The 15,703-nt window shown below is 37.9% G+C and overlaps 2 protein-coding genes across 5 annotated transcripts in view; one reads left to right on the top strand and one right to left on the bottom strand.

Annotated features, from left to right (window-relative positions):
• LOC145693544 (NAD(P) transhydrogenase, mitochondrial-like) overlaps nt 1–10,353 on the bottom strand; it is a 98,672-nt gene extending 88,319 nt beyond the window's left edge. Inside the window, exons 1-2 of one of the 4 annotated variants that reach the window (XM_081769629.1) lie at nt 10,193–10,353; nt 1,959–2,201 (exon numbers count right to left, since the gene is read on the bottom strand). In XM_081769629.1, coding sequence (XP_081625755.1) covers nt 1,959–2,194 — 236 coding nt within the window. In that variant the 5' untranslated portion in view covers nt 2,195–2,201; nt 10,193–10,353. Of the gene's footprint in view, nt 1–1,958; nt 2,205–9,719; nt 9,864–10,031; nt 10,055–10,192 lie in introns of those variants that run through there. The other 3 variants (XM_081769628.1, XM_081769627.1, XM_081769630.1) reach the window with 3 other exon arrangements.
• A 5-nt stretch (nt 10,354–10,358) lies between these two features.
• LOC145693545 (isocitrate dehydrogenase [NADP], mitochondrial-like) overlaps nt 10,359–15,703 on the top strand; it is a 125,438-nt gene continuing 120,093 nt past the window's right edge. The window contains exon 1 of the mRNA XM_081769631.1: nt 10,359–10,612. Within this exon, the coding sequence (XP_081625757.1) occupies nt 10,513–10,612 (100 nt within the window). The 5' untranslated portion in view covers nt 10,359–10,512. The remainder of the gene's footprint in view (nt 10,613–15,703) is intronic.

Genomic DNA, 15,703 nt, shown 5'->3' on the forward strand with positions numbered 1-15,703 from the left:
ATTTAAAAAATCAATTTATGGTATTTCATGTAGAATTGATTTTACAAATAATAATAATAATAATAATAATAATAATAATAATAATAATAATAATAATAATAATAAAACTAAATGAAGACTAATCAAACTTCATTTTACTTCTCAGAAGAGTTGTGGCTGCCTTGGGAACCGGAAAGAAAATTCTCTCACAGAAACTGAGGGTAACTCTGACGAAGTTTTCTCTTCTCGGACGTTTCATTCCATTGGAGCCTTATTGCAGCTCGCACAACTTCCCCGTTCTTAACAGCCATTTTCTTAGGGGATATCTCAGCTTATGTAAATATGCAGGGAAGCTGAAGATCACACGCAAGCGACTTAGGACTTAGATTTTGGGATTTCGGCATCTAAAGCCATTTAGCCCGTCACGTTTTGAGGGATGACGTCCCTCGGCGAGCACACCACCCGGGGAAAGGGAAGGAAGAAAGGAACCTGCCTGGGACCTGTAAGTGAGGTACCACCCCGGCATTTGCCTGGTGTGAATGAGAAAAACCGAGGAAAACCTCATTTTGGGTGGCTGGCCTGAAAAAGCGTTGGGCTGGCGTGTGAGTGCCCCCATCGGGAATCGAAACCGGAACCGCTCGCACCGAAGGCGAGAGCGTTAGCGACTACGTTACGCGGGGCCACTCACACGCAAGCGAGTACGCACCATAACAAGTTGAGAAAGTGGGGGAAGTTTCTCGCCTTGTAAGAAAATTATGTGTATCTATGCTGTTTGATAAATATTGTTTAATATTGAATTACTTTATTACGAGCTTTTTTTTTTTTTTTTTTTTTAATTTTTAAAAATATCTCTTTATGCTGTTTAGCTTAATATTCGCTACAAATTTGGAGATCTTGTACAGCGGGAGACACTTCTAAATGGTACAGCCATATGGAGATTTACGGCTAAGGTGTACCATTTAGAAGTGTCCCCCGCTGTACCAGGGTGTCTACTAAATTTCCAATTTCGGGACCTTTTCTTTACCAAACCATAAAATTTCGTAGCATTCTCAGAGCGAATTTGGCTACGAATTAGACCGACATCATGCATTGGATAGAAGCGTGCTTTGCTTGCGATTTGGTAGCGTCTAAGGCCGCCATAGATATTTTTGGTGGTGAATTTTGACATTTTATAGAACAAAATTTCCTGTTTGTACTTATATTTGTACAGAAAAAAAAGTAAACCAAAAGCAACATTTTTTACTTTCATGACCGATAGACACCCTTTGTACAAATATATATATCTCATTCACAGCACGGACTATTAACGACGAGACTACCACTACACACAAATTGTAAGATACGAATTAAGACAATTTTCAGGAACTTATATCCTGTACTTGCCTATTTCTTGTTAGAGTAAGATTTAAAAAGCGAGCAATAATGCAACTCAAATAGTAAGGACAATATCCTATCATCTGAGACATTTAACACTGGAGTTTTTACCTTCTTCTGACGTTACGTCCCATTCCTAAAAACCTGTAATCGCATAAAATCATGAAAACAGACTTAATGAATAGAACAATGCATTTTGCAACCAGATCATGTTATCTTCGATTACTTAAAACCTTTCTCAGCTCATATTTTCCAATGATACATTTAATTTACGAGACTTGTTAGAATAAATAATTATCTTTATTTCTTAAAGCAACATTCCAGAAATTCAACAGTATTACCAAGGTACTATGGTTAACAGATCCAATGAAAACTTAAGACCATGCAGTTTCTACATGTTTAATGTCATTTTAGACCAAAGATATGTTGAATCTAATGATTTTCTCTCTGAAATTAAAAGTTATGATTAAATATTATCTAAAACTACTAGATGTTTAACTAGATCTTAAACATCTACTTTAAAAAAACATCCAAAGCTATACGCTAATATTGTAATTTTAATAACTAAGAAACCTTAAAAGAACCTATATTTCCTTATTACACACCTTCTTTCTTTTTGCCATGTCTCTTTCGGTATACCAATTGTCAGCTTATTGTATGGAATGCCTGGGATCGCAGGTTTATCCTTATTCGCAGCTTGTGGTGCACCCGCATCTTTCTGATTGTGTCGTGATTGAGATTTGAATCCACGAAGGGAGCAGAATAACGAAGTCTTATTTAGTCCAGCGGCACATTCCCAGCTTCCACAGGATCCCAAAGAAATACGCAGCAGAGTAGCCATCACACAACTACTAAAAAAAAAAAAAAGTAAAAAAATCCATTAACTGCAATGTTCAAAAAGTAAGTTAGACCTAAACACAGAAATAACTGAAGAAAGAATTATACAAGTGTGGTTCCATATTGATTTACACTGTCTTCATTCCTCAAAACTCCAGTCCGCCATTTGGCTTCATGTAACACTCGCTGAGAGGTAGCAGACCTACACAGGTCTGTCACCTGGTGCAGCAGAGGACAGGAAAACAATCCGCAGGGGCAGTGCTGGTGCTGAGCGACTTAATTTCTATCGAAGAAGGATGTAACAACTGTTGAGGTTCAGAAGAAATTGGTGGAGTGCCTAGAGAGCATGCTGCGCCATGAAAAATCATTTATATCTGGATGGGTGACTAGAAACAAAGGCTAGAATGGTGAAGGGAACTAATTTCGGAAGGAAACCAATGGAGACAACGTCAGTCTATATCTAACGAGTTTAGGAGCTTATTCAGAAATCATTTTAACGTCCCACATATTATGCCCTTTAGGCTAAGGGAGAAGGATGATTAACGCAACAAAATGATAGAAGAATTGACTTAAGCGGGAATCGAATCAGGGACCCCACGCACCAGAGGTGAACACATTTCTGAAAGCGTTTATAATAATAATAATAATAATAATAATAATAATAATAATAATAATAATAATAATAATACATATTCCTACTTTGTATTCTGCTCATGAAAATCACGAACTGTTTCAGGCCTTCTCTGGTCCCTCTTCCAGTCCACCTTCTCCCACTACGCTACCCACATGGTAATAGGGCTTGTCGATTCGTAAAACCCTACGTCAATAGAAAACGTGTGAAAAAAAAATCTTGAATACTTAGTTAAAAGTACAGAAACTGGAACACTGCCTTATCACGAGTTTTCATGTGAATAAACTGCTTGAATTGAATTATAATTACATGGGCGCATGGGGGGATATTCAAAATTAACAAAAAATTGGCTACTTACCAATGAATCCTCCCTTGTAAAATCTACAGATTTTGACGTTTCGGAACTCTCAGCTGGTTCCTTCCTCAGTGGCAAGGTAAAAAGGATTAAAACGGAAAGGAGATAAAAGGAGTAAAACCAGGAATACATACCACTATATAAAAGTAACGTACAAAAAAGACCCTGAGATGAACAGAGCACAGTGAATCCTTTTTACCTTGCCACTGAGGAAGGAACAAGCTGAGAGTTCCGAAACGTCAAAATCTTTAAATTTTTCAAGGGAGGATTCATTAGTAAGTAGCCAATTTTTTGTTAATTTTGAATATCCCCCCATGCGCCCATGTAATTATAATTCAATTCAAGCAGTTTATTCACATGAAAACTCGTGATAAGGCAGTGTTCCAGTTTCTGTACTTTTAACTAAGTATTCAAGATTTTTTTTTCACACGTTTTCTATTGACGTAGGGTTTTACGAATCGACAAGCCCTATTACCATGTGGGTAGCGTAGTGGGAGAAGGTGGACTGAAAGAGGGACCAGAGAAGGCCTGAAACAGTTCGTGATTTTCATGAGCAGAATACAAAGTAGGAATATGTATTATTATTATTATTATTATAAACGCTTTCAGAAATGTGTTCACCTCTGGTGCGTGGGGTCCCTGATTCGATTCCCGCTTAAGCCAATACTTCTATCATTTTGTTGCGTTAATCATCCTTCTCCCTTAGCCTAAAGGGCATAATATGTGGGACATTAAAATTATTTCTGAATAAGCTCCTAAACTCGTTAGATATAGACTGACGTTAATTTTTCTTTGCAAAGGTTTTTATTGAAGCATGGGATTCTACGAATGGACAAACTCATAACCATGTTTTAATGAGTAGCGTAGGGAAAGGGACAAAGAAAAACGGCTCAACTAAGTCATGAAGTCAAGACACATTTTACTGTAATTTTCAGGACCAGGATTCAACGTGAGAATAGTGTTTTTCTGATTGACACGCTAAAACGACCATTCTTTGCACGGAAATAATACGTTTATGGGAAGTATTTGGAACCTCGCAACCCTTAGGATATGCATTTCTATAAAAGAGAAATGATAAAAATCCGTACTGTCATCCTCACGTTCATGGAGCGCGGAACTTGGACTTAAACGGCATCGGAATTGTCGGTATTCATCTCAGTATCGGTTGTACTAGATTATATACACAAGTCACTCCCTTTCCACCTTTGCCCCTCACTTTCCATGCCAAAGGGTTAAAATCTGGATTTAAACGTCGTCGAGAATGAGTGTCACTGTTCATTTCAGTGACGCCAAAAACTATGGATTGGATACTAATATTGGTAGTTTTCGATTATTTTTAAATATTACCACTCCTCACAAGATGACAATGACATTGGAAGTGTCACTATTCACTTCAGCGACCCCCAGGAACTATGAATTAAGCACTAATATCGACATCTATAATTATCATCCCTTTTCCTTCCCTGGTCGAAAACGTGCTGAAACCCAAAAGTACGTCAGAGTCCATTCATACAGCAAAAAGCATCAAAATAGATTCGGCGGTCTAAAAAGAGTTATCTGTCAAATATCGTTACTTCATTTTTAATTATATAAATTTAAGAAAGTACATAATGACGCAATATTGCGCACGTTTCTTAACCTAAGAACGATAGACGATATCACCTCGAAATATATGAAGTATGTTTCATTCATCCAGCTGTGATGCTGACGTGAATGCAATTAGTCCAACTTAATATAATTACTTTAATTTAAAAGAAAAAAATGATACTCACTGCCATTCCTTACTAATTTCAACCAGATAATTATTTACCTTTTGCCGAGCCCTTCATTTGATCAAGTAGATAAACAAACCAGATTTCTTTTACATGTTCTTAACGATAATGTGTACATTTAATAAACTTGAAGTTCACATGTAAATTATTCATCTATTCGGATCCGATGAAGACGTCCGCAAGACGAAATAACATCCAGCCAGAATTAAGAAGGTGTAGTTGTTAAGTACTACCTTTTTCCTTTTAACTACACACACACACACACACACACACACACACACACACACACACACATACACACACACACACATATATACATATATATATATATATATATATATATATATATATATATATATATATATATATATATATATATATATATATCGGGTGTTCTAAAACTTGCGCCCACGAACCACAGAGCACTACAAAGGTCAAAATAAAGCAAAAATGTGATATGACGGTAGCCCTCCGGGGCCTCCTTCAGCCGCTACGGGAAATCAAAATTTTACAATGTGGCACCGTTGCAAATTAATTTGTAACCATTAGCATTAGTCTACAAGTATAACAAGCAGCTGAATTGATTGCTACACTAATAAGTGATGCTAGTGACAAGTAGGGACCTACACAGCATCCTCATACAAGGTGATGTGACGAAATTAGGTAGCACTGCGAATATTTTGGAAACGAATTATCCAAGATAGATGATTGTCAAAAAAGTATTCAGAAGATTTTAATCCTGCAATGAATCAAAAATTGTTGATAATGGTATGTATGCTTTTCAAGTATAAATAACCCTCAGCAATATACTCAAGTGGTTCAGTTCCCATTCTTCTGAGCATTTGGGCATTGATATCTAAGCATTTGAGATTAAGAAATAAACGCTCATAACTTGCTCTGAGAGATCATATCTTTAACCCTGTAGTTGTACGAATTTCTAAAAATAAAGATAGCTAGTTAAACTAAAAGTTACTGTTCCAGGTTATAACTGAGTAAAATTTACTGTTACGTCTGGGTATAACAAACGGTTCTTTTTCTACTATTTGTTCATGATTTTCACTATCACTACCAAAGAATTTTATATTACTGATAAATTTTAGTACTTGTCAATTACCTGTTTGTAGTATTTCTCTTCTGCTATGTTACTACTATTATAGGAAACCTTTATATAAGACAGAAATTTGCATTCACATTACAAACTCAGTTATTTTATTTTTGAGAGTTTTATTAACGTGGTTTGAATGCAGGCTACGAAGAAATCAGGGACAAAAGTAGCTCTGTGGTAGAGCGCCCACCTCTATCGTAGGTGTCCCTGGTTCGATCTTAGTGTTTGTCACGCAGGCCTTCTCGGAGTACTTCCGTTTCGTCGCACTTTATTTATTTCATCCCGTTTATCACCCCAATCTTCCTTTGCCTCTGAGATAGTCGTTGGACATTATTTTTATTTATTTATTTTTTTTTAATGAAGGGAAGGGATTGGGAAGTTTCGTTAAATCTAACACTCTTCTGAAATTTCTAAGCTTTCCTAAAGACAGATATAGTGCATAAACATCTGTCATATTGGGAAAAAAAAACTCGGGTTTTCTTCTTCTAGCACTAAAGATTGTGACTTTTTCAGTAAATGTTTGTACACTATAATCTATCTTTATGGACATGAAAGAAGCGTGAAGAATTTAAATAAGTGAAATAAAATTTCGGTCTTAGCTGTGGAGGCTTAAAGTAATTAAAGAACAGAAGATTTACAGGAGAAATGAGCTGCTGTTAGCCTACAAAGAGCAGGGTTGGCAAAAACCATAGTTTTTATTGAAAAAACCGGAAAATCCGGTCCTTTTGGTTTAAATAATTTTCTCTATGCATTTATATCACATATGGGCAGAAACAAGTTTGTTTCGCCTTGACGTTATTATGCAACAACCGGAGTATGCTGGAAGAGATCACATAAGCTTAAAGCGGAATCCAAACCGCTTCTCGGCTTACATCCTAGAGAAACTATCCTCCATTTGAACTCGAAACCGGGACTAATTGGAGATAAATGCGATACGTCTGCCGACTCACTCGAGATGAACTCCTGATAAAAATACGTTGTACTAATCTTTACATACTTGTCAATATAATTGCCAAGAATCATTGCAGAAGGACAAAAAGATAAAACAGTTGCACAAGTGAAACCATTATACAGAATTACATATGGACAATTTCAAAATACTGCAGAGTACAGAAGAACTAATTTAGTCCAAGTTAGTTCACTACGACTTTTATTAGTCCAAGTTAAAGACATACGACGACTTAATTTGCATATCAGTAAGAAAAGTGAATAAAGATAAGAACTATTTCAATCCACTTTGGCTCTGACCCCATTTATACATAAATAGATAAAAAAGAATTCTGATTTCAATAAATGCCTCTCGTGGTGTTTGTATGACCTCCCCCCCCAAAAAAAAAGTTCATAACCTATAGCCTAAAAAAGAGAAAGAGAATTAAATGCAACTATTATGAAAAAATTGGTGAAATGAAAATGTGCCAAGCAACGGGAGAACTGAAAAAAAAACCACGGACACAACGTAATCTGCCATAAACTCATAGTGCCTGGGATCGAAATAGGTACTTCTCGCACTAGAAGTAACCGCTCTACCATTAACTACTGTGCTTCAAAATTAAAAAAAAAAAAAAAAGGTCTATCTCTTTCTTCTTTAAGTAGCGATATTCTTCTGTTCTGAGGCTGACTTTTGTCTCAGGACTAGGGCTATATGAAACGCGAGGTTATATTTTAACGTAAAATCCGAGTTACATGTAGTCAGAGGGGATCGAATCCAGATACACTTCTCAACTAGACCAGGGCACAAAATTTCGAAGCCAAACGCACTTGCCAATTCAAAAATGATGGTCCCCAGTATCTCTCATATATGAATTATGAGAGGTCCTCCCCCCGAACCCGGCCTTTGGTTTAACAAAGAAAGAGATTGCATCACGGCATAACAGTTCAAATCCAGACAATTAGATTCAGGATAATCAATTTTGAATTGGAAAAATATACACGTTAAAAAATATCTTACTCTAAGATATCACGTTTGTGTACCGCTCTCTCTCTCTGTACTGAAGCGCCAGTTGTAAATTGCAGATTCCCGATCGAGGTCCTTAAGTGAAGGGTCAATGACGGAAATTGTCAGCAAATCATCCAGGAGTCAGTCTTCAGTGACTTCCTGTAGGCAGTCTTACCCATAGATGGCCATTTCCCACTGGGCTCGCGCTCACCTGTCTCAACTGGGCTCGCGCTCACTTCTGTTAACTGGGCTCGCACTCACTTCTCTCGATTGGGTTCGCGCTCAATTATTTCATTGGGGCTCGGGCACATTCGGGCTCGCGCTCAAATATTGAGCCCAAGCCCGGTTGAGCGTGAGTGCCGAGCTCAAGAGCGTCGGGCTCGCGAGTTTGGATACGTATCTCTGTTGAGACTAATGAAGCCTCTCTCACATGAAGCAGTACTTACAGGTAAAATTGCACAAAATGTGACAATTGAAAGCAAATTTGGAAATCCGGTAATGAAGTTCTCACTGTAAATCTTTTTCAGTGTCTGATTCAACGTCAGTGAAGAAAACAAAAGTTTATATTCTGCCAACTCTGCTAAGACAAGGTCCACTTTTTCACTGAACACTGGTCGTCAGCTCTAAATTTCCAGTCGTTAATGGCGACCGGAAATTTTGCGCCCTGGACTATATGTACTTACTGGAAGCGCACACAACGGAATATGAATACAATGATGCAAGTATTTAGCCCTAAGCTAAACTAAGTTAATATTAATAGAAACAAGCGAAATTTTATATTTTTTTTCGGAAAGGTTGGATGGACCCCTACAACTAAACATTGGCTCAAACCTGACTCTCCCATGTCAAAGGTGACTGTTGTGTTTAGACACATGGATAACTAAATATGTTAGCCAATCCATAACTACAGGGAGCTCACCTCCATAGAACAACATGCGAGTGAGTTTTCTTGCAGTTTCTTTTCCTTTCTCATTTTCTTACTCCCCCAAATAATTCATAATCATTCATTTTTGTCTGCCTCCTTTAGCCTGAAGAGCTTAACTACGGAACATAAAACCAGAAATTTCACTTCACAGTTGCCTATTGTGTTCCTACAATATTCTCATGTAATATGAGCTTTTCAACTTTGAAATAGGCCTCGAAACCCCCGGGACCACGCACGCTTTCCTTGCGCGTGGCCCTGGATTCAATTCTCAGTATACACTACATTCAAGTGTACGCCTGATGTAGATGCTTATAGACATCTTGAAACTCAAATAACAGAGGGAGTCACGAAGGTAGTTTTTTTCCATGAAAATGTGATTGAATGGTGTAAAATGTAAAAGGTGAATTTAGATCTCTAGCTTCCACTCCCAGTTAACATATGGTAAGGTTCTTTGTGCTCTGGACGTATGCAGATACTGAGAGCCAGTATTGTGTCCTTGCACTTCTAGTATAAATATCAGCGCACTTTTTATTTTAGATTTTGCAGTTATGTCAGGACATCAAATTAAATGAAATTGAAATTAATTTTCAACTTCAATAAAGATAGATAATAAACTAAAATACCAATATTCTGTTTTTATACAATACTTTGGACATTTATTTGAAATTAGCATTTATTTGATAAATAAAATTGAATCTTACGTTAACCTGCCAGACAGTAATTATAATCTCCAGTGCTAAGAGTACATGATGATAATCCGGATAACTATATGTATTAAACATTTAAATTGCATGCATAAGCTTACTTGGAATGGATGCTAATCCCGTAAGTGAAAACAGGCACAGACTACCGACATTACGACAGAACTTGACACATGCTACTGATAAACTTTATAATTATTCCTCGCATCCGCGATATAGCAGAGTTCAAAGACCGATCTTCTTTTTCATCTAGAATATTTTTTTGGAATCCAGTCGCGAAACACTCAATATAGCTACAATTATTTCTCAAGCAATGGTCAGTGGTCACATGTAGATATAGAGTACGAGTCCAAAAACAACAATTTATAAAAATTATAGAATAAAGCAATTACACCTTTTCTTTTAATGTAACATACGTTTCCATACACGTCGCTTATCAACCACTGCATCGAGTGTCTGCTCGTGTCCCACCGGTGAGTAGCAGCATACTCAAGGATTGAATAATAATAATAATCCACGTTGTTGACACTGCGTCAAACGAGATCACATTTTACATTCTTTCATATCAAATACTTACCACCCTGCTATTCCAACTGGTAATCAAAATCTTCTCGTTTCCTGGCTGTAACAGAAAGGCTTACTGTTGCCCTCGCAAAACCAGCATTGGCTGGTTTTTTGATAACGTTAAAAATCCAACCTGCCGCCACTCTCCCTTTCCACTGTAGACGACCAAACCGCACGGCTCGTTGTCTCGTTTCGGTTCGGTGTCGGCGGCGAACAAATTAGTGCTTGCAATCACCACCAGAGTGCATCGAGTTCATTCCCTGAACGGATTGTGGGATATTTCTGACGTTCCTCGCTCGTTGTTCTACGCGGACTGGCAACTTTGTAGGCAGCATGGTAGGCACTCTAACAAAATTTTGCAAATTTATCGGACAGGCAACGTCCCAAACGTCAAGATCACTGACAGGAGCCGTATTTGTGCAGCAAAGAAATTGTAAGTACAATATTCATATTTTTCTTTTTATAAAACATGAATGACAGAATGCATCCTTGCCGCTATTTTCAATCTCATTGATTTTGTTCCGCATCTAAGTTGACGGGAATGTAATTTGATAATTTTTGTTGCTGTTTACACATGTTTTATATCATGCATGGTCCATGATATAAGATTAATTATCTACTGGTTCAAATATGTTATGTTATTGGTTGATTTATTATTGTGTTAGCGTGGTGCATGGATAAATCCATCATAGATGCACATGTGACTTGATCTGACGCGTGGTGTTTTCGCACAACTGCACGTATGTTGTGAAGGCAATTTCTGGATCATTGATTATGAATGAATATGTTGTCGTTATGGCCAGATTAATGTATAGAAAGTGGCCGTATCAATGGAGGATGATGATGTATTATGCTTGCCAATATTTAGAACTTACCGGTTGCAGAATAGGCGTTGGAATTTTCCAGTACTTAACACTGTCAAGCTGTTGACACTAACTACTGTGCTGTAAAAAATATAAAAATGGCTCTTCGTAAGAGAAGGCAAAGTATCAACATCCTGTTTCTGTCTATTTAACGTTCGTTTCGTGAACGGAGACAGGACAGATTAGCGTATGATAGTATGAGAATTGAACCAAAAACTCCGCGGAATATCATTCAAAATGTTTGTTTCATATGAGTTTGTTTATAAACATTGAACTGTAGTTTCAAGATTTATTTTGATATACGGTTCGAAACTGTTTAATATTTTATGGTGATACTGCAGGTCTGAATATAAGCAAGTAAAAAAGGTAACCGGTTTCAAGACTTGTAAATAAGGTTTAAATTTGGTGATACCCATCTGCGTTTCTTTTGTTTAATATTTTGGAGTGTAATTTAAAATATAATCTGCCGCACTGCGTTGATTATGATTTACTAACGTGGTTTCTGTGCGCGTGGTTCAGGGTTCGAATCCACTTCAAGCAGTAAGAGTCCAACTCATAATCCCAGGAATGTTTCTACATTAATTTGTATCATGAAAGTGTACCGGTAATTTAATGCTTGTTGTTGGTGGGATAAATGATGGGTTTTGTTTATTATTAGCCTGTATTTGGTGATACGGCTGTATTTTATTTTAAAAAAGATCTATATCAGTTCGATCCGCTGGAGGCACATAATTTTCGATTTCGATTAAGTATTAGTGAGATTGTTGCAGAGATGCTTGAATAGCATACGTGAAGTTTATTGGTCCAGAAAGTCATAAATAGTAGCAGTGTCCATAACCCGTAGTGAGCTCAAATGCAAGGAATTAAAATTGTTTTGCCTTTTTATGATTAACAGGATCGTCTCATGCGGGGTACGGTTGCTCAGTATTGTCAGATTCCTAGTTCGGTCTTCGGCCATGCAACTTTTTAAAGTCTAATGTGGTGTAATGACTACTAGTGGTGTAATGACGAAAATACGCAAACCTTGAGAAAACCCACGAACGTTGTTTATCCAGGACAAAGACCACTTAGCGAGAGCTGGGATCGAACCAGAAACCTTATGCGTCAGTGGTGAGCACTCTATCACTGAGCCACCGGAGTTTCCCATGTAAGTTTGTGGACAACATCGTGGCAGTGTGTTTTCTCGTGATTGTCAGTTTCCTCCAACATTCTCATTCCATTTATTTCATGCGGATCCATTGTTTAACCTGTCTCCTTTACTTTAAAAGAAACAAACTCTTGAAAATGAAAGTGGGACCGCGGTGGCTTAGTGGTAGAGCGTTCACCTCTGGTGCTTGGGGATCCGGGTTCGATCCCAGCTCCCGCCAAGTGATCTTTGTGGTGGGCAGACACCATGTGCGTGGGTTTTCTCGGGGTTCTCCCGTTTCCTCCTACTTTCTTCATTCATTTCTCATAATCACCGTCTCCTTTAGTCTAACCGGCATAAACGTGGGACGTAAAACTCAGATTTCATTTCATTTTCATTGAAAATGAAAACTCTCCGTTTAACATCTCGAAGAATTAGTGTCATGAGAGTGAGGGAGGGCACGAGAATACACCGGAAAAACGAACAAACACGATGTTGTCCATCACAATTTTACGTGGCCGATCGAACCAAGGATCCCGAGCACCAGAGGTAAGGCTCTACCATTGAGCCACCGTGCGCCCCACGATTATGAAAGAATTGCTATAGTAAGAATATGGGAGAACCCAGGACACTTGTCGACCACAAGGTGGCATGCTCTGGAATCGAACCAGGGACACGTCACACCAGATGTAATCGCTTTGAGAGACCGCGCTCATTATTCTCAGCTCTAAATAGTTTGCCTGTTCGGAGGATGCTCGAAGTTCGGCATGGACTTAAAAAATTACTTGAAAGTTTGTTTTTCGATATTCGGACAAATGTTCGATTTATTATTCCTATCCGAATGATTCGTTCCCTCAGCAGTTATTCTAATAACGAATTTAGTTCGAGTATTCGAATAATTGGAATTATTTCATTTTAGTAGCATTAGTGCTGACTACACATTTCCCAGTTTCAAAATAAAAGTTTATAACTTCCGGTTTACTTTTAAGAGTTTCAGGTGGAGCCACGTTGGCTTAGTGGTAGGGCGCTTACTTTCGGTGCATGATGTCACTGGTTCGATCCCTGGCTAAGTAAGCTTGTAGTGGACAACATCGTGTTTGTGGGTTTTCTTAGGGTATTCCCGTTTCCTCCCACACTTTCATTCCACCAATTCTTCCATCATTCACTTGCCGTAATCATTCGTCTCCCTTAGTCTAAAAGGTGTAGTCGTGGGATGTTAAACTGAAAGATTTCATTTTCTTTTTTAAAAAGCACCAGTTACTCATTGTCAATATTTTTCTTTAAAAATAGTTTCGTTGAATGTTTTTTTAGGTCATCTGATTTTTTTAAATAGTTCTTTTTCCTGTCACCAGGCAAATACTAAAACACGCTTTATTTAAAACAACGCTGTAGCCATTTCTTGCTTTACGGACAGATTTAGACAGGTAAATTTAAGTCTGTGTGAAGCTCGGGCGGATCCAGGCGGAGGGCGATCGGGGCAATCGCCCCCCCCCTCAAGAAGAAGAAACTTTCTTATTTTAGATATATAAATAAAACCCATCCCAAAGTTTGGGGCCCTTAAAAGTAGTAGTATGACAACTCACCGCCCCCTCCCCTCCCAGAAGTCGGTCCTGGATCCGCCCTTGGTGTGAAGTTCGTGGAATTGCACAATTACTGGAATATCTTGTTTCTAACTGAGATTTGAAATTTGTCACATTATTTGTTATCAGAGTCTATGCAAATGACTGATGCTTGAAAATTGACGACGTGAAATAGGCCTATCACAAGAAAATTTAAAAATATCTACGCACAGGATACGATTTGCACTTCATTGCACAGAACCTAAGGGTAAATGCACTGCAGTTACCCTTTAAGATGACATGTTATTTTAGGACAAGCTGGTACGGGATGGATACTTCGAGATTCACTACCCCTCCATCCTCGAACTTTGAAAGTTGGCTTGAGAAAGGATGACCCTCTTTTGCCTGACTGGTTGTCGTAAACCTTTGGCGCGGGGAGCTGGGTTCGATTTCCGGTGAAGGCTTGTGTAGTTCCGACTCCCGTGTAAGCGGAGTTTTAAGTAGTTTTATAATTTCTCTTGTTATATGTCTTTTCTTTCGTGATTTTTTTTCTTCTGAGTATGATCTTGCCTCCCCAGTGTAGTTAAATTGGAAAATTACGCCCGAACAACGGGATAGACCCTTGAAATTTATTATACTATTACTTACTTACCGATTATTATTATTATTATTATTATTATTATTATTATTATGTAACTCTTAGGGTCTGTGCAATGAAGTGCAATTCGTATCCTGTGCGTAGATATTTTTAAATTTTCTTTGAGTTACTTACATAAACATTACGCCGGTGACTTTTACTGTTGCCGATCTTCAATTTTACAACGTCGGTAGTAAAAAGTCTCCCGGATTAATTATGCTGCGGTTTGATGCCCTAAACTAAGATATTTTTAATAATATGCCTAATCTTTCTTCAAAGGTGACTATCCTTTTCATCGTGTAGAATGCTGTCAGTTTTTTTTTTTGGTAATATTATAAGATAGGCATCTTAAATATAATTTGGCTGTAGTTTCGAGATTTATGATGGCGTAATTTATTTTTAAATGTCCGTACGTGTGTTATGAGCTATTTGTCCTTGAAGATTACTTACCAGAGGAAGGAAAAAAAAACATGAGTTTTATCTTAGCATTTAATGGTTTAATGATTCAGGTGCGTAATGACTTAACAGAAAGGCCAAACGATAATTACATAGGGAAATCTTTATGATAAGAAAATGTTTTTTTGACATAGTTTTGAGAGACATGTACAAAATCTGTCTAATCGATCTTGTCACTATGAGCATATTGGACTTTCCATTGTGATCATATAAAATAGAAAACTTATAACTGAAAAAAGACTTCCAAAAATAATGCTTTTAGAAGAAGCAGAGGATTTGAGTAATTTATTTGTTTATACACAGACATTCCTGAGCATTACCGGCAGGGCCGGTTTTCCCAATAGGCCCGGGCCTATGGGCGCAAGCTCCCAGGGGGCGCACGGCCGAGAGAAAAAAAAATAAAAAAATATCTAGAAATAAAAATAAATAGCCATAACTTAACATATTTTTTAAATTGCTTAAAACATTGAGGCTAATAAAGCATTCTGATTTTGAAGTTCATTGGAACAAATAATTGTTGGTAAAGTTAAACTATTTTTCAACATTATGCATCAACTTCGTTACGACATTGATCTGAAACGCAGGAGAACTGGCTGTAGGGATGTCGTTGAGCAGTACGCATCGTATTGCCATTGCCACTAGGCTGGCTCGGCGCTACTGCTCGGAGTGATTAGGGGCGCATGCGCCGTGTGCGTTCCAAAGTTCAAATCACTGCTCCAGACTATTAACTTTAACCAGACTAGAGGGCGGAAAAAATTATTGGGCCTAGGGGCGCCAAAATGCTAAATCCGGCCCTGATTGCTGGTATCTGTGGCCATAAACCCGGGTCATGTATGAGGGATAACGTCCCTTAGGAAGCATACTGTCCGGGGAAGGGCGAAGG

Source organism: Thermobia domestica, chromosome 8 (genome assembly GCF_964235325.1).
Source record: "Thermobia domestica chromosome 8, izTheDome1.hap1.1, whole genome shotgun sequence".
NCBI classification, from domain to species: domain Eukaryota; kingdom Metazoa; phylum Arthropoda; class Insecta; order Zygentoma; family Lepismatidae; genus Thermobia; species Thermobia domestica.